Source organism: Mesoplodon densirostris, chromosome 17 (assembly GCF_025265405.1).
Source record: "Mesoplodon densirostris isolate mMesDen1 chromosome 17, mMesDen1 primary haplotype, whole genome shotgun sequence".
Classification (NCBI taxonomy): Eukaryota; Metazoa; Chordata; class Mammalia; order Artiodactyla; family Ziphiidae; genus Mesoplodon; species Mesoplodon densirostris.
Genome location: NC_082677.1, coordinates 64,057,066 through 64,081,717, shown reverse-complemented (window position 1 = coordinate 64,081,717; position 24,652 = coordinate 64,057,066). Strand labels below are relative to the sequence as shown.

General features: G+C 34.9%; 1 protein-coding gene across 1 annotated transcript in view; it reads left to right on the top strand.

Annotated features, from left to right (window-relative positions):
- Positions 1-24,652, top strand: part of UGGT2 (UDP-glucose glycoprotein glucosyltransferase 2) — a 186,408-nt gene that overhangs the window by 135,621 nt on the left and 26,135 nt on the right. The window contains exons 28-36 of the mRNA XM_060079905.1: positions 227-385; positions 735-820; positions 8,902-8,986; positions 14,134-14,216; positions 16,661-16,759; positions 17,888-17,972; positions 21,191-21,373; positions 23,674-23,834; positions 24,477-24,591. Of these exons, the coding sequence (XP_059935888.1) occupies positions 227-385; positions 735-820; positions 8,902-8,986; positions 14,134-14,216; positions 16,661-16,759; positions 17,888-17,972; positions 21,191-21,373; positions 23,674-23,834; positions 24,477-24,591 (1,056 nt within the window). The remainder of the gene's footprint in view (positions 1-226; positions 386-734; positions 821-8,901; positions 8,987-14,133; positions 14,217-16,660; positions 16,760-17,887; positions 17,973-21,190; positions 21,374-23,673; positions 23,835-24,476; positions 24,592-24,652) is intronic.

The window sequence follows — 24,652 nt, the reverse complement described above, 5'->3', positions numbered from 1 at the left end:
TTATGATGCTGGAGTAGAGCTGACGTCATGGGAAAGGAAGAAAATTCATCCTGAGCTTTAATGTTCAAGAAATTGATTCAGCTATTAGGTTCACTTGTCTAAAAGAAAGACTTGAGGTTGCCCCCCAAAATAAATTGCCTAATATTAAAATAATCACATATATTTATTACAGAATTTACATTATGAGAATTACTAACACCAAATCAATGACATATTTCCTCCGTAGACTGAGAAAACTGTCACAGCAGAATATGAACTAGAATATCTACTGCTCGAAGGACATTGCTTTGACATAGTCACAGAAGAACCTCCTTGGGGTCTGCAGTTTACACTGGGCACAAAAAATAAACCTGTTGTGGTTGATACAATAGTGATGGCCAATCTTGTAAGTATTATACATACTCAATGGTTGATACTTAATTAGATGTTTTAGTGAAATCCTCCAAGTTTTCCTAATAATATGAAATAATTTGTATTCTATTGTTACTAAACAGCTCCCAGAAAAAAATCCTTGAATAAGGTAATTAAATAAAACAAAAATGAAGGGAGTCATACTTTCAGAATGTGCTTTTAAGGTTATTGCAAAGTCTTCTCCCTTGGAATTCATTTATAGAAATCATTCATTCCACAGTTAGTAAACACTTATCTTGGAGTATTCATGAATAATCTTTCTTGAACAATTGGACCTCATTTTCATTCATATGACTATGATCATGTTTTTCTCATCTTAAAAGGGATATTTTCAATTAAAAGCAAACCCAGGTGCTTGGATACTGAAATTACGCCAAGGAAAATCTGAAGACATCTATCAAATAGTTGGGTGAGTTATATAAACCACTTTCAAATTTTTATATATAAATAAGTTTTTAGTGTGATATGACCAAGATCATCAAAACAACTAAAATACTCACAAATACCATTAGTATAAAACAAAAACTTCTTATAAAACTGTGACATTTGTTCCTATCATTGTTTTATTTCAAAATATAAAAGGTATGGCTAAAGTATACATCTTGTTCTTTACTTCATCTCCTAATTTTCTATAGACTTTTCCATGTGTTAACATAATGAACATATTTATCATTTAATGACTATATAGTATGTATAGTATCTTATATAGCAAAGCCATTAGCTGTGAGTTATGTTCAGTTTTTCATTTTTATGAATAAGAATTGGTTTCTTTTGTAGTAAATTTCCTACTCATTAATGAGTCTAGTAGAAAGCAGGGATCATCAAACTTTTTCTATTAGGAGCCAATAGTAAATATTTAATGTTTGAGGGCACATATGATTTTTGTCAATATTTTCTGTTTCAACAACCATTTTAGAATGTAAAAATCATTTTTAGCACAGGGGTCATACGAAAATAAGCCACCAACTTGATATTGCTCACCAGCCATCGTTTGCCAGCACCTGGTAAACTCTTTTTTGTACCCCTTAATATCTGTAGTGTTCATTTATTTCAATAAGTATTTATTGGGCACCTATGATTATAACAAGCAGTGTGCTTAACAAACATAATATATGGGCAGGGGTTATTGTACCTTTTTTTCAATGCTTTTTCCCCTTTTCCTTATAATGCCTAAAACATAGTGTCATTCAACAAACATGCTTAATAATAGAAGCATACAAAGCTGGGAATGCTGAATTCTTCTTTTTAAATCTTTTTTTTTTTATTGAATGAGAGATTCTTTAAATTCTATAGGCTTTACAATTTTCAAACGTTTCACACACACTATTTCATGTAATCCCATAATAACCCTTTTCTTCCCTATCCCTATAGTGCCCCCCTTTCCCTCTCCCCACTGGTAACCACTAGTTTGTTCTCTATATTTGTCAGTCTGCTTTTTAAAAATATTATTCACTAGTTTATTGTATTTTTTAGATGCCACATATAAGTGATATCATACAATATTTGTCTTTCTCTGACTACTTCACTTAGCATAATGCTCTCCAAGTCCATCCATGTGGCTGCAAATGGCAAAATTTTATTTGTTTTTAAAGGCTGAATAGTATATGTGTGTGTGTGTGTGTGTGTATACACACACACAACACAGTTTCTTTATCCATTCATCTGTTGATGGATGCTCAGGTTGCTTCCATGTCTTGGCAATTATAAATAATGCTGCTATGAACACTGGGGTGCCAGGACTGGAATTGCTGGATCATGTGGTAATTCTATTTTTAGTTTTTTGAGAAACCTCCATACGGTTTTCCACAGTTGGCTGCACAAATTTACTTTCCCCCCAACAGTGTAGGAGGGTTCCTTTTTCTCCACATCCTTGCCAACATTTGTTATTTGTGTTCTTTTTGATGATAGCCATTCTGACAGGTGTGAGGTGATATCTCGTTGTGCTTTTGATTTGCATTTCCCTGGTGACAAGCGATGTTGAGCATCTTTTCATGTGCCTGTAGGCCATCTGCATTTCCTCTTTAGGAAATGTCTATTCAGTTCCTCTGCCCATTTTTTAATCGGGTTGTTTGTTCATTTGATGCTGAGTTTTATGAGCTGTTTATATATGTAGGATATTAACCCCTTATTGGTCATATCATTTGCAAATGTTTTCTCCCATTCAGTAGGTTGTCTTGGTTTTGTTGATGGTTTCCTTTGCTGTTCAAAAGCTTTTAAGTTTAATTAGGTCTCATTTGTTTATTTTTGCATTTGTTTCCTTTGCTTTAGCAGACAGATCCAAAAATTACTGCCGCAATTTATGTCAAAGAGTGTTCTGCCTGTTTTCTTCTAGGAGTTTTATAACATCTGGCCTTACATTTAGGTCTTTAATCCATTTTGAGGTTATTTTTATATATGGTATTAGAGAATGTTCTAATTTCATTCCTTTACAAGTAGCTGTGCAGTTTTCCCAGCACCACTTATTGAAGAGACTGTCTTTTCTTTGTTGTATACTTTTGCCACCCTTGTTATAGATTAAGTGACCATAAGTGTGTGGGTTTATTTCTGGAGTCTCTGTTCCATTGATCTATGTGTCTGTTTTTGTGCTAGTACCATACTGTTTTGATTACTGTAACTTTGTGGTATAGTCTGAAGTCAGGGAGCATGGGGAATGCTTAATTCTGTGATAGGGTGAAGGGTATGGGGAAGTCAGTATTGACATTAGAAATGAGATAATACCTCAAGAGAGTTTTGAAGAATTATAGGAAATTACTGCTAGTCATACGACAGCCAGAACATTCCAGGAAGAGGGTGGAGGTACAGATCTCTCATCTAAAACTCTTAGGGCCATACGTGTTTTAGAATATAGCATTTTCCAAATTTTAGAAAGTTAGTATAGTACACATATCATATATTATGATGTATTGAGCAGGATCTAAGAAAGCACTTCATTAAATATCATTTCTGTCACAAACGTGTGAAATTCACACTAAAGGAATATATAATGACTGTAAAAGAAAACAAAAAGACAAGACACAGGTAGAAAAAATATTTGCAAAGCATTATTCAACAAAGAATTATATATAACATATATAAAGAACTATCAAAATTCAACAATAAGAAAACTTGATAAAAAATGTGCAAAAAACTTGAGCAGGCTCTTCACCAAAGAAGATACATGGATGTCAAATAAGCACGTAAAAAAAGATGTTCAACATTGTTAGTTATAAGGAAAATGCACATTAAAACCAAAGTGAGATACTGCCACACATCTATTAGAATGTGTAACATTAAAAAGACTGACACTAACAAGTGCTGATGAAAATATGGAGCAACAGGAACTGTCATACACTATCATTAGGAATGTAGAATAGTACAGCCACTTTGGTACAGTTTAGCAGGTCCATAAAAATTTAAATACACACTTACCATATGATCCAGGCATTTCACTCATAGGTATTCACCCAACATAAAAGGACATATATGTTCATACAAAGACTTGTACATTAATGTTTATAGCAGCTTTATTTGTAATTGTGAGACCCTGGAAAGAACCCAAATGCTAACAAGTGAAGGAATTATCAAAATGTGGTATATCCATCCAATGGAATACTACCCAGCAATATAAAGGAATCAACTATTGGTACATGCAGTGACATAGATGAATGTCAAAATAATTAATGCTGAGTAAAAGAAGTGAGGCAAAAGAAAAAAAGAGAGTCTATACTGTATGATTCCTTTTATAAGTTGTAAAACGATAGGTAGTTAAGACAAACTATGGTGACGGAAGTCAGATCACTTGTTGCTTGGAGATGGAGGGCAGGTGGGGTGGGGAAGGGGCAGGTAAGCAGGCCAAGTGTTGGAGATAAACAGGTGAATAAAACACAGTTCCTACCCTTCCACAGTTCATCCCAGTAGGAAAGACAGTTAAGGAAATGAATGACAGTAAAATGTTTTAAGTGTTACAAAAGAGTGCTGTGGTGGTACAGAAAATAAGCAAAATACACTGTGACTTTTATATGGACTCTTCTTATAAAAATCATGGTTTCAAAGGATAAATTTGCTTCGTCTTCTTTGGTCTTTGCAAACTGCACTGCCAAGAACTCTGTGTTTCTAAATCTGCCACTATTGTTTCACTGTTGTTTTTTGCAAACAATTAGGTAAACTGTGATTCAAATTCCTTCTCTGCCACCAACTCTCTGTATGAGTTTGCAAAAGTTTCTGAAGTCTTTATTTCCTCATTACAAGAGGGGATAATCCTACCTATCTTATGGGGTCTTGGTAGAGACTACATGAGATTAGTGTCTCATGTCCTGAGTAAATGTCCATTTCCTCCTCACTTACTCTTTCTTTCTTCTTTACAATTACATATATTATTGTATATTGTATATGTATATTGTATAATATATATGCAATATGTATTATATATAATATGCATAGTATATATTATGTAAAACAGTTACTATATTGGTTCTATTTTATCTTCTTTACCATTATTTGTTATTATACACAGCCTATAAATGGATGGTTTAGGGAGAAAATAGCCCCTGATTTTATATTTAAGTACCACTAACAAATTAGTGCAAAACTGATTTTTCTCATTCACAGTTAGCCACCTCTTGGTGATGGAAGGAATTTCAAATTTGTTTATGTTCCTTATAAATGATAATATCATAAATTTCTCTCAGTCATAATTTACTTAACTCCAAATATGATTAATATGTCACTAGATAGCCAGAGTGGAAAAAACATAAATGATGCTACTCTTTGATTTTTTTGAAATTAAAGTTTCAGTAATGAAAAACAGGTCAATATGAAATATGACAAAAATGGAAATTCTGTTTATCCCAATTTATGATTTCTAATTGATATTACATTTATATTTAAGCAAAGTATTCTTGAAATATGCTGAAAAGCTGAGCTAAAGTAATATTGACATGAGTTTCTAAGTTCAGATTTTAAAACCATGATTAAATAATTTGATATTTTTAAATTTGCCTTTTTGTTTATTAGGCTTAATCCTCACATATGTACTTTTTATGTCTATCCATGTTTTTATAATCTTTAACTGCAAATCATCTACCCATACTCTGTGTTGACTATAATTTACCTTGAATTCAAAAATACTCAATAAAATTATTCTCTCCTAGAAAATTTTTGTAGCTCTACTAAAATCAGAGAAATGCTTCTCAGATTTTCCTAATTACAGAGAATAGCAGATGCTTTACATATACATATATATTTTTATATATGCCTTCAACATGCTAAATTATTTTGCTAGTCTTTTTCACTTGAAATCTTCAGGAAAACAGATTACCTAATTAGTAGTTATACATAATTTTAGTTTTACACCTTTGAAACTGATCTGCTTCTCCTGTGCTTTATACAGAAGGCAAGAGAGGTTTCAGAGCTCTGCCCACTGGCCCTGGCGGTGGTTATAGGTCACTCTTTGTGAAGCCCTTCTGTGAGCTTTATAAGGTCTCTAATTGCTGCACCTCACTCTCTTGATTCCCTGGTCCCAGTTGGTGCATCTCTATTCCAGGTGGCTTCTCTATCATCTTCCTCAGTCTCTGGGCATCCTGTGCTATACCCACAGCGTATTTTTGCTGAGGTCTCCTCATATCTCCAGGTTGCTATTTTGGCAGGATGCATGACTACCCCATGATAACAAAACCAAATCTCTCCTACTTGGCTACTTCTGATCCATGAGAAGCACTTACACATCACTTGCCTAGCAAACTCTAGGAGTGCAGGCCAGTGTCAAAGGCAATAAGAGGGGTAATAGGTCAGTCCTCAAATATCAGTCCGTGGTCCATTTTAGCTTTCCCAGACAAGCGCCAAATGCAGTCCTCTGTGTCTCACAACTTCAGGAAAGTGCATTGCAAAGTGCTTTCTCCTTAAAGCATCTACCTTACTGAGTTTAGGCTTGGAAGGTAATGCTCCCCACACTTCCCCAGGGGGCGTGTAGAGGCGCACACTCACAGCCTGGCAACAGCTTTCTCCAGAGATGCTCTTCAGCCTTCATCTCACACACTCCTTTCCTCCTTTCAAGTGCCTCAGTTGAAGCACTTTAGCATCTTTTTAGTACCCCACCCCCCAAACGTTTAGTTCTTTACCATCACATTGCCGTTAGTTAAATATAGCTTGACCAAATTCACTATTGATCATAGGTTTTATGTGTTTCTTTCATCTTTCACATTCATTTTTTGTTTGGGTGGCTGACTTTCCATATCAGAGATGGAGTTAACACAGGGAAATGGATTCTTGACTGGACTAGGAAGGACTGGAGGAGCTAGTTCTCCAGGAGAGCTGGTTCCCAGGACCAGCCAAGGAACTCGGCAGCCAGAAAGAACTGCTACCTCTCCCATTATCAGAAGAATGAGAAAGCATGAAGCTGCTCCACCAACACGTCAACTCCCTGTCAGTCCCCAGAAAGCTGAGTTTGCACACTGGAACCCTGGCATAGACAACCTCTAGGTCTCCATGACGTTGCTTGCCCAAAGAAAACAGGCATCACTGCATTGACCCTCCCTTACTTGTAAATTCCAAATCACATGCACATGTATCTGTTTAGTAGAATCTAATTATTAACCAGAACCATAGCTGTAAAAGAATCTACAAACAAAAAAGAGTTTTTAGCTTTCTAACCTCTGCAGTATATGCTAAAAGGTGGAATGGATATTGCCTGCCATATCATGATATGCACCAGATTTCTACAAATATTTCCTATAGAAACATTAGGGGTATACTCTTGATTTTAAAGGCCTGAAAATGTTTTTGCCTTTCTTTTGCTTATTTTCTAAGTACTGATAATAGTCCTGATTATAATTCTCCTCAGAATGCTTGAAACAAGACTTCATCATCATATTCTGCCATCCAGTGTTTTGGATTCGAAATGAGAGGCAGTGTGATTAACTTTTCCTTTACAAAAAATTAAATGATATTTATAGTTAGAACTCCAGGAAAAATATGTGTGTGTCCTTTTTTTTAAAGTAATACTTCCTGATGTGTAATGAATCCTTTCATTTTGAAGTAAATGGCTTTTACTGAGAAATATTCTCTCACATCTCTTATTGAGAATATAAATTATTTGAATGCTCCTTTTTCCCCCCTGTATTAATTCCTTATCAATGAAGCCCATGTCTTCTGACTTCTTGGCTTGTTCCCTTCATTTCAGTGGCTGACTGTCTTCAGGTATCCAGTGATTTTTAGTTGCTTAGTGTTACTTATAAAGGTGTAATAGTGCAGTCGTGAAGAGCCAGACTACTTGGGCTTAGTTTGGATCTAGGATAATTATTGTACCTTCCTCAGAGGATGGGTGTGTGGATTAAATGAGTTAATATCTATAAAGTGCTTAAAATAGTGCCTGAAGTAAAACAAGAATCATCATCACTACTACCTCTACCATCTGGGATGGAGGAAGTTGCTTTAGATCTTGTACGGGCCTAACTGCAGTGTTGTGCTGCCTCTGTTCTGGTCTCAGTGGATGGTGGATCCAAGGGCTAAAGTTGCTGATGTCCTTGAGCAACATTTGGGACTGGAAGCTCTTGCAAGTTTTTAAGAGATTTGACATTTCTACTACATAAGTTGGAATACTTTCTTTTTTCTAGTGGTAAATGTTGGCAGGGGCTGTGCCTCCTGCTGTGGGTTAGGCACCTCATCTGAGGAACGGTGAGTGAGAGTCAGAGACGTGTTAGTGGGCACAGCCCTAGAATCCCCAGGTTTTTATTTTAGAAAAATTTTCAAGCATATGTTATGTCTGACTGAGTGCAAAGTATCTACTAATTTGACATCTGATTGCTTTCCCTCTTTGAAAAAATTCAGTTTTATGGTAAATGCTTTTTACAGTAGCATTTTTCGGTTCATAGTGAAAATAGTATCAAAAAATTTTTGAGCAAAGCTGTCATATTTGATTTATTTATGCAGTGTTGAAAATTAGACTATGAACTACATAATGTGTAATATAAAATAGATCCAAGTGATGCAGATGGACATGACAGACACATTTTCAGTCTTATAAGTTTAATGATATACTTCAAATTTTGGCATTTGAAAATGGCTAGTAGATAATGAAAAGTAGTTGTATGGTGTAGATTTCCTTTGATTATGCTATATAAACAACTTATTTTAAAGTCTAGAAAATGTTTCATATTTTATTATCATTATAATATATGAAAGATATGAAAGATCTGACTTTTGTGATAATTTTAGTATACAGTAATAAAGATAAGCTATAATCTGTGCTTTTTGAGTGACTAGGTGATATCAAATTTACTGAGTTATTTTTGTATGATCTTAATTTGTATTAAGTTAAAATTGAATAATTTTGAAAATTGTAGTGTATTGCAGCATATCTTAATTGACTATAGAAACAGCAGATATGACATATACACAAATGATATTATACTTATGTCTATTACAAAATGAATTTATTGTGTTATTTGTACCATCATAATTGTATGTCTTTTCTTAAATTGATTATAGATATTTACATGTTTTTTCTGCTTCTAGGCATGAAGAAACTGACTCTCAACCAGACCTAGGAGATGTCATCGTTGTGCTAAACAGCTTCAAAAGCAAAATACTGGAAGTACAAGTGTGTGAGGCCACAGCTCTTTATAGGCTTTGTTCTTAATATTACAAATTATTTTTTTGTCCTTAATTAATTTTTCTTTTACGACTGATTTCACAGTTTTAGTATCTAAAATGTCATATTGGAACTCTGGCAATGAAAGGAAGAAGAGGATTAAATCATTAAGGGAAAGCAGAGAGCTTGAAGATAGAAGAGAAGAAATGATTTTTTTTAAGTTATATGTATCTACTGTATCTACTATATTTGTAACCAAATTATGTTATAAATTAGGCTTCAGAGATAAGATCAGGAATGCAGGTTGAAAAGTTACCTCTTTCAACAGGAAAAAAAAAAAGTGATGTTTCAAAAACCAGAGAAGTTTTTAATGATGGCAGGTTTAGTTCTTTTGGACAAACTCACCTACTTAAAATCAGTAAAAATGCTGGGCAAAATGTTTTTTAAAAATTTTAAAAGCACTGAGGAGCTGACAATAATGATAATAAGGAAATACAAAACAAAAATTAAAGGGAAAATGAGAGCCTAGTGAAGTAAGCAAGCACCGAAGCTTCTCTTATCCCAGGAAAGCTGTTGTTGCCCTAAAACATTTGTTCATCCTGGTACACTTGAACTATCATTTTGATTTAATTTGCAAGGTGATGGGGACAGAAATTAAAACCCTAGACCCACATAAAGTGGGTAATCTATTAGAAGACCCTCTCTGCAATAAGCTGGCTATAGCTTCAGGGTTAGGATGAACCATAGTAAAGTATACCACGCAGTCTTTTAGCCCAAATTGGTATTACTTAAGAAATCAAAGGAACCCTGAGCCTTGAATTTGCACTAAAATGGCTCCAGATTAATAAGGTTTTACAGGCATCTGACAGAAACATCCATATATCTCTGGAATAAGACTACTATATCCAAATAAACAAAGAAAACCAACAGAAACGGCAAATAACAGAGAGCAGATGCACAAACACTCCATATGTTAGAATTATTGACACAGACACTGAAACAACTATGCCTAAAGTGTTTAAAGAAATAAAAGAAAGGCTTGAAAACAATTGCAGGGAACAAAAAACTATAAAAAGTGCATATCTGATTTTTTTAAAAGTAGAACTTCTAAAACTGAGCAATACAATGACCAAAGAATTCAGTGGGTGGCTTTAACAGGCCTCAAGAGAGAACTAATGAGTTGGAAGATAGACCAAAAGACATATCCCAAATGCAACTGACCTTAAAAAAGAGGAAACTACAGCAGAGAGTATATAAAAGGCATAGAGAATAGAGTGAGAAATCTAAGATACCAGGATTACATTTAAACGTGGCTCTGCCACTCATTAGCTGTGTGACCTTGGGCAGATTACTTAACCTCTTTCTATCTCATTTTCCTTATCTATATAATAGCAGTTAATGATGAAACCCTCCTTATAGGTCTACTATAAGGATAAGATAATTTAGCTTTATGAAGTACTTTATGAGTGTTTAAAAATAAAATCCATTTAAATGGAGTTCCAGAAGGTGATGAAAGACAGAATGAGGTACAGGTATTATTTGAAGCAATAATAGCTGAGAATTTTCATGAGTGATGAAAGGTACTAATTTGCATATTCAGGAAGTCAGGTGATTCCCAAGCAAGATAATGAAAAGGAAATCTACACCTAGACTCTTGTTAATAAAACTGCAGAAAACAAAAGACAAAGAGAAATCTTGAGAGTAACCAGAAGAAAAAAGAAAAATTACCTTCAAAGAACTAAATTTAGCCTGACGGTTGGTTTCTCAGCAGTAATAATGGAAGCCAGAAGATAATGAATGATATCTAAAAGCACTGACAGAAAAAAGGAATGCCAACCTCATATAATTTACCCTGAAAAATATTTTTCAAGAAAAAACATAAGGTATTTTCAGACAAATAAAAAACTGAATTTGCCACCAGCATGCTCACACTAAAGGAAATTCTAAATGGTATACTTCAGGCAGAAAAAGAATTATCTCAGATGGAAGATCTGAGTTTGAAAAAAGAATGAAGAGAAAAGAAAATGGCAACTGTGTGGATGAATCTGTGAACAGTGAATATATAAAACAACAGTAATGTCTTAGGATCTTAAAAATCCATTAAAAAACAACAATAGCATTTAAGGCATTATATAAATAGGGGTGTGTATAATAACATATAAGGTTCTTATATTGACCAGGACAAGGATTATGATTACATTTAGACTTTAGGGCAAATCTGAATGCTTTACATTTCTAAGATAACCACTAAAAGAATAGAAACAAGGCATAATGTCGTAGTGAAGAGGAAAATGGAATGAAGCAAATTAATATAAATGGACTAAGAAATAAGAAATAAAGCAGAATACATGCTCCATTGAAGAAGCACAAAATAGTAAGTTAGAATTTAACCCAATTACATTAAATGTAAATGGACTACATGTTCCAGTCCAAAGACTAAGATTGTCAGACTGGATTTTTTTTAAAATCCCAACTCTATGTTTGCAAGAAGGAACACCTAATATATAACAATACAGTTTCAGGGTAAAGATTAAAATAAAAGTGTGGCAAAAGTATACTAGGCCAATACTAACCTAAACAAAGCTTGTATGGCTATACTAATATCAGATATTAAGACAACATTATTAAAGGTTAAGAAGGTTACTTTATATGTGTATATAAGGCAGAAATAGAATTACCAGGAGAAACTGGCAATTCTCTATAATACTGGGATATTTTTAACATACGTCTCTCAGTACTTGTTATAACAGGCAGACCAAAAACTCATTAGAGATGGAGATTTAAGCAGTGTGATTATAAATCTTGACCTAATAGATGTATATAGAACACAATAGCCAATAACACCAAATGAACAATCTTTCAGACACAGAAGACATTGATAAAAATTAGCTTTACGTTTAGTTGAAAAGCAAGTTTCAACAGATTTCAGAAGAATGAACTCATACAGAGTATGTTCTCCATCTACAATGCAGTAGAGTAGAAATTAATATGCAAAGATAACTAGAAAACACCCGTTTTGCCAGAATCTCTATGATCTAATAATGGTAGGCTACCAGAACTCTCGCCTTACATACTGCATAGATTCTAAACTACCAAATCATCAAAATTTACCTTGCATCCCACATCATAACCTGTTTCTTATCACCTCTGCTCTTTATCTTGTCATCAGTTATACATGTTTATACTCATCTTTGATACTGTTTTTCCTCTACTGACTTTGGCTTCCTTTCTCAGGAAGAGAAACTTATACTCTGTCCTTGATACATTTCCTCTGGCCATTCCAGATGAAAAACCCCACAAACTCAGACCAGCTACTTAAGTTACTAACTCATCTCAAGCCTTTTAGGACCAGCATTCCAGCTAGTTTTATCCTAGCCCTACAAACAGGAGAGAATAATATTATTTCTGCTGGGAGACTGGGGATTTCTTATCTTTGAGGAATTTTGCTCATTGAAAAATTATTTTCTTTTTCTTGAGCTGTTTTTTTTTTTTTCACTCTCTGTATTGGCTCTAATTTTACCTGTTGGTCCCTGGTATAGAAGAGGTCTGACTCTCAAAAAGCCACCAAATCTTTGAGGGTGATAATCATGCCTTACCTGAAACAAATGTTCTACAGCCTAACCCTACCTAGGTGCTTCAGTTGTTTTTTAGTAACAGTTTTATCTGCTCACCTTCCATCTCTCAAAATTACACAAAAGGACAGGAAAAAGGGAGGAAAAAAGATAAGCAAGATAAAGGTTCAGCCCATGAACTCCAGTAGCCCACTAATAGGAATTCCAGGAAGGAAGAACAGAAAAATGGAGGAGGGAAAGTATCCCACAAATAGAGAAATATAAACACATTCACGTCAAGGGGTCCACAAATGAGTGAAAAATGGCCCACACAAGATCCTAAAAACTACCAAGGAGAAAAGGCAGGTCACTGCAATAGAATGACACTAACACTAGCATCAGATGTTTCATTTTCAAACAACAAAACAAAGATTTCAGTGTTTTGAGGAAAATTACTTTGAATCTAGGATTCTTCAGGCAAATATTCTCTGAAGGGTGAAGATTTAGAAAAATTATCTTTCACATCCCTTCTTGAAGGTGTTTGCCAGCACGATGAAGATGAAGCATAAGAAAGAGGAAAATAGGTATTTTAAGAAATGGTGAAATCAGTGTGAAAACCAATGCAAAGAAAGCTTGAAAGAGGCAGTTAATTGTTAAGCCCCAAGAAAAATGTCTTCAAGAAGACAGGAATTCCAGACAGTTAAGTAACAAGAATAATAAACTGGAAAATATTAGGTATATGGTAAAGAAGAAGTATATCTCACCACAAGAAAAAATAAATACAATAAAATTCCAAGAAAAATACACATCTGTATTGGTGAAATGTGAGAAAACAGAATCCATGGGAAGCAGGAGGCGCCTCCTAGGAGGGCATGGTGGTCACATCATCATGACTGTGCGGAGGAAATGTAACTGTAGTAGCCTTTCAGCTCTTCAGTGCGTTGTATTTACAGTGTCACAATAAGCACTTTTTACTGATTTTCAAGTTGTAGAATAAACATAGCATAGTGCAAAAGATACAGTTATGTTTACCAAGCTAAATGTAAATATTATCCATACTTACAATGCTAAAGTTTTAGCTAATGTAAGTTGGGAGGCAGAGGGAAAAGGTAGAGATATTAGTGTCCTTATAACAGGCCATGCAAGAGAAACTTGAATTTGTTGGAATAAAAAATACAGATTTAAGCATTATTTAAAGTTACAAAAATACTCAGTAGAAGAACTAATGATATAGTATTACCAAAACCTCCAGACAGAGGGGAAGGGAAAGGTGATATAAGTAAGCTGCTCATCTTTTGTTACAAAGAATGAATAATGCCTAAACTCTATGAATCAGATATACAGTAGATAACATCCACAGTTGACAATTCAGTAAATACAAGTATAAGCACAATATTTAGCAGTATGGAGGTAGCCACTAAAAACAAGAGGCTGAACTGATAGTTGAAAACAGATTGTGTCTATAATATACTAAGATCTTTCTTGGCTTCATTTACTACAACTATCTTAGATTTACCAGAGTCACCTTGTCCATATATTTCTAACCATGCAGCATAATATTTAAATCTACAAAATTCTAAAGTTTTTCTTTACCATGCTATCTAGGTACAAAAAAAGCCAGACAGAATTCAGGAAGATATCCTTTCTGATAAAGATGAAAAAAAAGGAGTGCGGGATTCCATTAAAAGGTGATTACTAATGAATATTTTAACTATAGACCCATCAGGAGTCTAGTTTGTGGAAGCCCTGCAGATGGTAAACATTTAAGTCAAGCACAGATCTTCTCTAGAAAGGATAAGACAAATACATAAATGTTACTGATGTTAAGACAGGAAACGAGCTATAAGACAACTGAACATAAGGGGCTGTTCAAACCAGGGAAGAGAAAATCTATATCCAGTTAGGAGGAACCTCAGAAAAGACTCTGGAGGAGTGTGTGGCTAAGATACGTTCTAAAGGATGGACAGGAGACAGAGTGAAGGTACCTGGTTACGTGAAGTCAAAAAGATTGGGTGTGTTTCTCAAGGAACAGGAAGTAGCCCAGGTTAGCTGGGAAATTGAATATAAGGGGGAATCTTTAAGTTAGGTTGGGACCTATATTAGTTAATCAAAAAAGGAATATTTTGGCTCACATATCTAAAGAGTCCAGGAGTAGAACTGACTTTGGGCATTCAGGTGATGTAGTCCAGAAACTCTTTCTCCAATGCCTAGTTCTATTATCTGTGCTTCCTTCATTTTCAGACAAACTTTTACGAGAAAGAGCTTGCCATCTATCTCCCATGGGAAGAAATTGCCTCTTTCCAGATAGTTACCAGCACAAGTCCCAAGTCTGACTCATTGGCCCAGCTGTTGCCTTGTATACCAGACTGAACTGATCCCTGTGACTTACTGACTAAGCTTGGATCATGTGGCTACCTCTAGAGCCAGCAAGAAGGCCTATCCTGCCTAAACCTCATAGAATGAAATTAGAGGAGGAATAGCTACTCACCCACCCACCTGCCCACAATACCAAGTTACTGTGACTAGAAGTGTAAAGGGCGTTAGGTGGGCAAACACAGAAGTGGGCTGCTGTAGATCCACATTGTAGACAACTCTGAAAGTCCATTTTAGAGATTTGAATTTAATTTGAATTATGATAGAGAACTGTTGATCATTTTTATCAAAGATAAGAAATAGAAACTTCAGGCCAAATAGCTTCAACAACCTAAGCAGATTTTGTTATACTAATCAGAAGCACTCCCGTCACTTTGGATTTAGCCCAGTTTAGGCCTCTTTTTCTATAGTTGACTCCTTGTTTGATAGGAGGAATCATGTTACTGTCCCAGTATGTGCATTGAACTGGTTACTGATCAAGAAAGGCTCGAACTCACTACTGTGAGAGGACTTCAGAGCAGGTTTGTTTGACAGGGTATAATGTAACAGGATCTGGGCATTTTAAAGAGTATCTGTTCATGAGCTTCCATTAAAACCAGAAGGTAGAGACAAGAAGGAGTAAAGATAACTGTTAGACTATGGCTTAGCCACTTATTACACAGCGAGGATACCAAAACAAAATGCTGCTTTGTTAGAAAGAGAGAAGGTAAGTTTGGGGGATGGTAACTCCTCCAGATACATAAGTGTATGTTACAGTGTTTTCACTTTTTTATCTTAGTTTTAATCCTAACTTCAAGTGATTTTTTTTTCCTCCCTGAATCAACTGTGTATTTTTCTTATTTGGGGAATTACAATGAGAAAACATTTCAAGAATACATCTGCCATAACGATTCTTATTTGGCAAAATATATTCCATGTCAATTGTGAAGTGTTTAGTTTTCTAAAATCAGTCATTTTAAATGTCTGTGCATACAAAAATGAGATTTCTAATTAAATAAAAAATTTAAATAGGAAAAAGAAGAAACGATACATTATGAATACCCCAGATAAGATTCAGTCACTTTTATATATGAGGTGGGGTATATCAAAGGCTGGTCTGGGTCCAGAAAGTGGTGACAGTGACAGCTGGGCCCAGATGAAGCTGTGGCGATGTAAACCACATGGTGGATGGACGTGGCTCCCCAGTGCTGTCTTATCCCTCCTGGAGACACGCCCAAGGCACAGAGGTCCCCGCAGCCTGTGGGGAGGCTCTCCCTGGCCAGAGGAGCTCTAAGCTGCGGGCGCCTCTTACAGCATCTTGTCCTGGGAAGCCACATCCACAGCACTCAGGGGCCTCCCCTGTTAGCACAGACGGAAGTTCTGGTGTGCCACTGTTAACACTTGCACATTCTGTTTCTTTGCTCACGATCGGCCTTCCTAAAGCCTCAGTATGTTGCATATAGCCATGGCATGCCACAGTTCATTCTCTGCTCTTAAAACAACTTTTGTAACTCACAAAGATTCAAAGGTATTATCTCATTAACCTAGAGAAAATATAATTGCATTCTATGTTGTCCAATTTTTAAAAATCATAAAACTTCAAGTTACATTGTCACGTTTAAATAATTCATAATTTTAAATAATAAGTACTTGTTTACAATGTAATCATTCATTTTGAAAAGCCTTCCTATTTTTATTTCTTATCAAATTTAATATTTAGATATGTAAAGTTTGCAGATGTGTATTAAGAAAATGACAGTCACTTCTTTTTCATTCAAAGTTTCGCAAGGAGTCTGCATAAAAAAGAAGACAATAAGGAAACAGACGTTCTAAACATTTTTTCAGTTGCTTCTGGCCATTTATATGAACGCTTTTTAAGGTAGGTATATTTTTTTATTTAATGTTTTGAAAAGTAATACATTTACATGGTCCAAAAAGAATTTTTAAAGTTTAAAAAAATAAAAGAAATTACAGTGGAAAAAATAAAATCTCCCACCTCTTGTTTCCTTGATACCCAGTTCCCTTTCCCACAGGAAACCAATGTTATTATTTTCAGAGCCTGCCAAATATATGTATAGACAAGCCCAAATATGTATTTTTTCTTTTTTTTAACTCCCTTTTACCCAAATAGTAACAAAGTACATAGTGCTTTTGCACCTTGCTTTTTTTTTTTTTACCTAAAATTATGAGGGAAGTATATTTTCTAAATACAGTGAAATTCCATGTGTTTGATTTGAAATATTGTTATTCTTTAAGGTTAGAAAGTGGACGTATTTTGTAGTAAGATGTGTGAGGAAAAAAAGAATATATAGTAAATTTTCCTTTCCTGGTGAAGAAATACCATGTTTTATAAAAAGGGGGAGGAGTCTGAGAGGAGGAAAGCAATATTTATAAACTACAAAGGGCTATTTTTTAACTGCTTCTATAGAAGGATCACAGAGAACGCCTCAAAAATGTTTGAATATGTGTTGATATTTTAAGATGTACTTTAGATACATCTGTATCTTCTGCAGTCAGAGGTCTAGGATAGCAAAACAAGTGGCCTGTTCAGTGACTTTATCAAAATAGACATGTTGTTCAGCCCTTCAAGGTTTACACACCTGCTATTAATGACACAGTAACAGAGCCAAGATTAGATGCTAGTTTAACTAAACAAGACTGTTTCAGACTAGCTTCTTTCTCTTGTCAGCTGGACCAAACAAAAAGCAATCAATTTAGTCTATACCAGGTATATATATATATATATATATATATATATATATATATATATATATATATATATATATACATACACATACTTACATATATACAATATATGTGTATATATACATATATTCTTATACGTTACAAACTTGCTGAGCAGCCATAATATTTGAAGATACGTCACTATTTCTCCATAATTCATAGTGAAAACTACCAACTAATATCTTTAAATATTTAAAAGCCTTAAGAGAAGTAGGATGAACCTCTATTAATGTTAATTTATTGAGTTTATTGTTTTATGCAGAATTATGATGCTTTCTGTTTTACGGAACACCAAAACACCAGTGAAGTTCTGGTTTCTTAAAAATTATCTCTCACCAACATTTAAAGTAAGTACATTAATTTTTTAAATAGAATAGTTAATATTTCAGAAGTAAATTCTTTATATCATTGTAAGTTCACATAACATTTCTCTTTTCAGAATGAGTCTTTGGAAATGTATATTTACTCAAATTACTATACGTAATCAATTTAAAACCTTGGTATTCAGTATTTTTTAATCTAGCTTAAGAAAAATTCTCTGCAGCTTTTATTTAAAGAAGTGATTAAAAACACAGCAGGAGATGGTTTATGTTTAAGTAAACTCAAAATCAGGATTAGTGGGTTTTCATAACAATAAGTAAATAAAAGTTGGCAATGAAAAATATGTACAGATTGTTAATTAAAAGAATTAGATTCTGTCATATTTTGACAAAGAAAGGCAAGAACAGTAGAAAATATGAAAACTGTACCAGAGTATAGTCTGATAGGACCAAGAGTGGGGCTCTGGTATCACATGCGGTGCATCGGTTGGTGTGGTAATGTGGGCACTGTAGGTAGTGTCTCCAGCATTTTGTATTTAGAAGTTTTTCGACGGCCAACATCTGTTACCCTTTACTCAGCTCTACACTCTTGCCACAGAGTGTACCCCGTTTCTTCCTATTAATCAGATTCCAGGCAAGTTAGGGTCTCATTCAACAGCAGTTCAGAGAAGTTCTCTTTCTAGACCAAAACCAGCTGTGAAAGCGGAAATCAAAACAGGCAACCATGCTTTTATTCCTTGGTGTTGCCAGGCACATTGCTAAGTCCTTTACCTACATTATTCAGTTGCTCTTCATAAAGTCCTGTTCCCAGAAAACCACGACTCAGAAGTTACATAACTGGCCTGCACAGTTGGGAGGTATCCAGGACCACTCTTAAGTTTAGAAACCCACTAGAAAGACACACAGAACTCAGAAAAGCAATTATACTCACAATTACAGTTGATTACAGCAAAAGGATACAGATTAAAATCAGCAAGCAAAGAGATGCATAGGGCAGAATCCAGGGGACACCAGACTGAGCTTCCAGTTGTCCTTTCCCAGTGGAGTCATGTGGACAGAGCTTATACCTCCCAGCAAGACTGTGACGGTACCCATGGAGTGTTGCCAATTAGGGGAGCCCACTCAGACCTGCTGTCCAGAGTTTTTATTGGGAGTTGGGTACATAGACCCACCTGACGGCCACCATGACTGACCTTAGCATCTAGCCCCTCCAGAGCCTGAGCTGATATCTTGTGGCCCAAGGTCTCCATCATAAATCACATTGTTAGCACAGACTATCTGGTGTGGCCCTAGGTCCCCAGGTAAATACAGACGTTCTCCTCAGGCAGGATATTCCAAGGTTAGCATTTACTTCCCAGGAGCAAAGGGCAAAGGGCCCAACCATTCTTTGAGCAAGATTTGTCCTTTATGGCACAGGCCTTGGATCAAATAGCTAATTAGTAGCTGAGATTTGAGCCCAAGTGTTCCGACCTCAAAGCCCAGGTACTTAACCCTTATGAAAGCTCCTCTACCCTCCCCACCACCACCAAGAGTGCCGCCTCCTGTACTTACTTGTAAACTGAAAAAGAACCCATAAATACAGACAAGCAGTCTTACTAGTTTGTTACTAAACTTTTAACACGTGATGCAACACTGCATCGGGGGATTTAACTCTGCATATACTGAGATAATACAATGTGATGATTCTCTTAACAGGAAATTATATCATTCACTGGAAACACAGTGCTATGTGAGGAAAAAAGTCTTGTTCTGCCACATGGCCAAAAGTGATACCATATCTGAAATAATATTTTCCTTCTTTTTGTAATTTGTTCTGTTTGCTCGAAATTTTTACCTTTTATATTTTTTTCAGGGAAATATAACGTGTACAAACGGTATATGTGCAACTTTGATGAATTTTTACAAATTTAAAACACCTGTGTAACCAGCAGCCAGATATGGAAACAGAAATTGCTAGTACCCTAGATCTTTTCCCTTCAATTTTAAAAGCATACCTCCTTTCTTCCTTCAGATCTTCGCTGAATTATACCTACTTTGGGAATAATCCTTTCCTGACTACGCTATGTAAAATGACAGTCCCTTCTGATCTTTCATTTTATTTCCCTTCCCCTTTTATTTTTCTCCATAGCATTAACTTCTATAGATAACTTACTAATTTCATTTATTTTATCTAAAATGTAAGCCTCATGAGAGCCATGATTTGTGTCTGTTTTGTTTCATTACTGTATCCCTAGGGCCTAGAATAGGGCCTGGCACATAGTGCCTTCTCAGTGAACATATTTTAATACATATTTGTTGAATAAAGAAAAGTTTTTGTAATTTATCCTAGTTTTTTTTTTTTAAGTTTGAAATGAAAGCAGTGACTCCTGGTAACTGTTCTAGCCATAATTTCAACATTTTGCAACTCACAGATAAAACCAATGCTTACAGTAAGGAACATAATTTAAATCTACATCGTTCTTACAAGAGCAGGGAGAAAATTAAACTAAGCATATAACCAGCAACTAGCTACAAGTGAGAATTGAGGAGATGACTGCAAATTCTACATTTGCTAACCCGTCTTTACCCACTCCTTTACCATCATCCCTCTCAATATTTGGGCTCTTGAGCCAAACTTAGCTAACAGTGTACATATTTAATTAACTGCTCTGTTTTAAACAGAATAAGATACTCTAAGCCTATAAGACACTGAACCAAATATCAAATATTCATGCCACAATAACTACCTTGTATTTTTAATCCTTGAATTAAATAGTCATAAATCTCAAACATGACACTCATATGGAGAATATAATTTATCAATTTACTACTCATTTTGTGTTTTTTGTACACCCTTTTCATCTTCCTATCTCTCTGACCAGCCAGCATGTTGACATGTGCATAAAGTGTTTGATGCACAGGTGTTCCACGATCCAGAGGCTTTCCTTTCTACCATCAAGTTTTCTTAGGTCAAACATTAGTAGTAAAAGTAGAGGAACAATTATCTTATTTAATAAGCCTGCAAGTGTACCTATTTTTAATGCCTTTAAACTACAAAGTTTCATGTTTACTTACATCTTTATCTTTGTCAGCGTTGTCATATTTCTGATTAATAGGTGTAAGTTGTAGAAGTACTGTTTAGACATTTTACCGATTCATTTGTAACAACTTGTAAACTCTAACTTTTAAAATGTTAATTTTTTCTCCAAAACAAACACTGCTTTCTGTTCCTTGAACATAATCTTTGATTTATGTGTGTATCTTAGGAGGTGATCCCTCACATGGCCGAGGAGTATGGATTCCAATATGAACTGGTCCAGTATAGGTGGCCCCGGTGGCTTCATCAACAGACAGAAAAACAAAGGATTATTTGGGGTTATAAAATTCTTTTCCTTGATGTCCTTTTTCCTCTTGCAGTGGACAAAATCATTTTTGTTGATGCTGACCAGGTAATAAGATTAACTATCGTTTTTAAGAGTACTTAAAACTTTTTTACACTTCTGAGTACAGGGATGCAATTTATGTTGCTGCTTCTTATTACTGTCTTTGTTGCCACGCTATGTAAACATAAGACATAATTTTGACATATAAGCAAAGTATCTTTTTTTAAAAAAAAGTCAGCATTCCAGGGGAAAATCAAAGGTGTTGCCAGAAGTACCATTTATTCCTTAGGACGTGGCAGTTTTTTCCTCTGAAGTAGTATTTTGTTTTGGGGGTTTTTTTTTTTGGTAATTAAAAATAAAAGAAATACTTATATTAGTCATAATAAAAGTAGCTATGTGAGTTCCTATGGATATGAGCTGAAATTTGTTTAAAGTGAACTATTGCTTCTTGCTGGAAAAGTTAGCAGTTACACACACTCTCCTCTCATTTTTCCACCTTCGGCCACATTCTTTGGCAATTAGCCAATAACCAAATCCCATCATTCTGCCACTTAAAGAAAAGAGTCCTAAATTTGGCCAGAAAAAATTATGGTCCTCAGCTTTCAAAATTTATATATCCAGAAGCTTTTATGACTTTTCCCCTTTTCTCCTTGCATGCCTTTATAATCACTAATGGTAAAAACTGTTTTTAAAATACACAGAATTTCTCTTAAAAATTTAAAAAAATACACAGAATTTCTAAGAACAATAATATGTAAATATAAATATTACATAAATCAAATGCACAAGTTAGTATTTTTATTTAGGACCAAAAGTATATTTTCAAATCCTACTTTATAATTTACTTGTATTCTAAATTCTATTATTTTTATATTATTTTTCAAATTGATAAATATGAATCATTATAATTAAAAACTAAGAAAATAAGCAAAAGTGTAATGAAGTAAGCATTTCCAAACATACTGTCTAACATAAAATTTATTTCTCCTATTTTCCCCCAATATATACAATAATATTTTTCCAGCAGGCTAGAGTCTATTAAAAAATGAAACATACTAACATTATGTCATTGAAGCCACTGAGAATAATTAAGAGATTTTTCTTTATGATTCAAACTAATATTTGCCAATATATAATAATGGAGATATATCATAGAAATCATTTTGAATTATTAATCTATACCTTGAGAAATTAAGAGCTATGTACTTATATATTTAATTCCTTACCAAAATATATTTTGTTCAAAATACCTTGATTACAAATCAAAACCACAGTGAGATATCACCTCACACCTGTCAGAATGGCCATCATCAAAAAGAACACAAATAGCAAACGTTGCCAGGGATGTGGAGGAAAGGGAGCCCTCCAGCACTGTTGGTGGGAGTGTAAACTGGTGCAGCCACTGTGAGAAACAGTAGGGAGGCTCCTCAAAAAACTAAAAATAGAACTAGCAATTCCAGTCCTGGGTATATATCCGAAAGAAACAAAAACACTAATTCAAAAACATACACGCACCCCAGTGTTCATAGCAGCATTATTTACAGTTACCAAGATATAGAAGCAACCTAAGTGTCCATCCGCAGATGAATGGATAAAGAAGATGTGGGGTGTGTGTGTGTATATATAATGGAATACTACTCAGCCTAAAAAATAAAAGAATAAAAGAAAAGAATAAAATGTTGCCATTTGGAGCAACGTGGATGGACTTGGAGGGCATTATGCTAAGTGAAATAAGTCAGACAGAGAAAGACAAATACTGTATGATATCACTTATATGTGGCATCTAAAAAATACAACAAACTAGTGAATAAAACAAAAAGGAGGCAGACTCATAGAGAACAAACTAGTGGTTACCACCGGGAAGAGGGAAGGAGGGAGGGGCAGTATAGGGGTAGGAGATTAAGAGATACAAACTATGAGGTATAAAATAAGCTACAAGGATATACTGTACAACACGAGGAATATAGCCAATATTTTATAATAGCTATAAATGGAGTATAACCTTTAAAATTGTGAATCACTATATTGTACACCTGTAACATATACTACAGGTGTGTATCAACTGTACTTTAATTTAAAAAAGAATATTAAAAAATACCTTGATTAAAAATGATGGAACAAGCTATTCTTATTAATGAGTAAGACCACTGTCATACAGACTAGGTATGTAAATTTTAGACTTCTTTTAATCTGTAAGCGCAAAAGGAAAAAATAGAAATTTGGTAAACTCGTGGTACATGACAGAGCTGTGCGGAAAACTCAGTTCTCTATCTTTCTACGACAAGGTGATGATGATTTGAGATTCATATTAAAGGGGCTTCTATTATTTTATAGTCTTCATCAGAGAAACTATTCTGATTATTTAGATTGTGAGACATGACCTCAAAGAACTTCGAGATTTTGATCTGGATGGAGCTCCTTATGGGTATACGCCCTTCTGTGATAGCCGCACAGAGATGGATGGGTATCGTTTCTGGAAAACGGGATACTGGGCATCACATCTTTTAAGAAGGAAATACCATATCAGGTAAGAAAAGTCATACTCTTACCTTTGAGTGAATAAATAACTTGTTGAATTACAATACTCAGTTTTCTTGGAAAATAGACAATAATGGCAACCCATTATATGGTGCTTATTACATGCCAGTCACTCTTACAAGACTTTACATATATTAACTCATAAAATCTCTATGGCAACCTTTTGAGATATTGCTATCACCTCTATTTTATAGATGTGGAAACCGAGGCATACAGCATTGGTGTACCTTGCCCAGGCTTATGCTGCTAGTACATAGCTGAGCCCAGAGTTAAACCCAAGTAATATGGCTCAGCTGTATGTTCCTAACTACTATAGAAGATTTAAACTTGGTTTGTCACATAACAAAATGAAGATTGTCTTCAAAGCTGTTACTGTTTTGTAGGCCCATGAGTTTCAGGAGATCTTGGAAAAACTTAAGGTGACCTTAAGAGGATGTGGATCCTAACAGCATCATATCAAACTTCAAACTCCTTGGAAACAGTGTTAGCCATCAGGAGCAAACTAGGAAAGGATTCATTATCATTAGACCCAGGGATACCTAAAGTTAATGCCAACACTGTAGACAGTCACTGGAGGAAAGTAAATGTATGTAAACAACGTAGGCTCTCAAGGAGTCTTCATTTCTTGCAGTGCCTTATACGTGGTGGATCTCAAGAAGTTCAGGAGAATCGCAGCAGGTGACAGGCTGCGGGGCCAGTACCAAACTCTCAGTCAAGATCCCAACAGTCTTTCAAACCTAGACCAGGTAAGTAAAATATTCATGGAAAAATTTTCAATACATAGACTATTCTATCTCCCTGTTTATA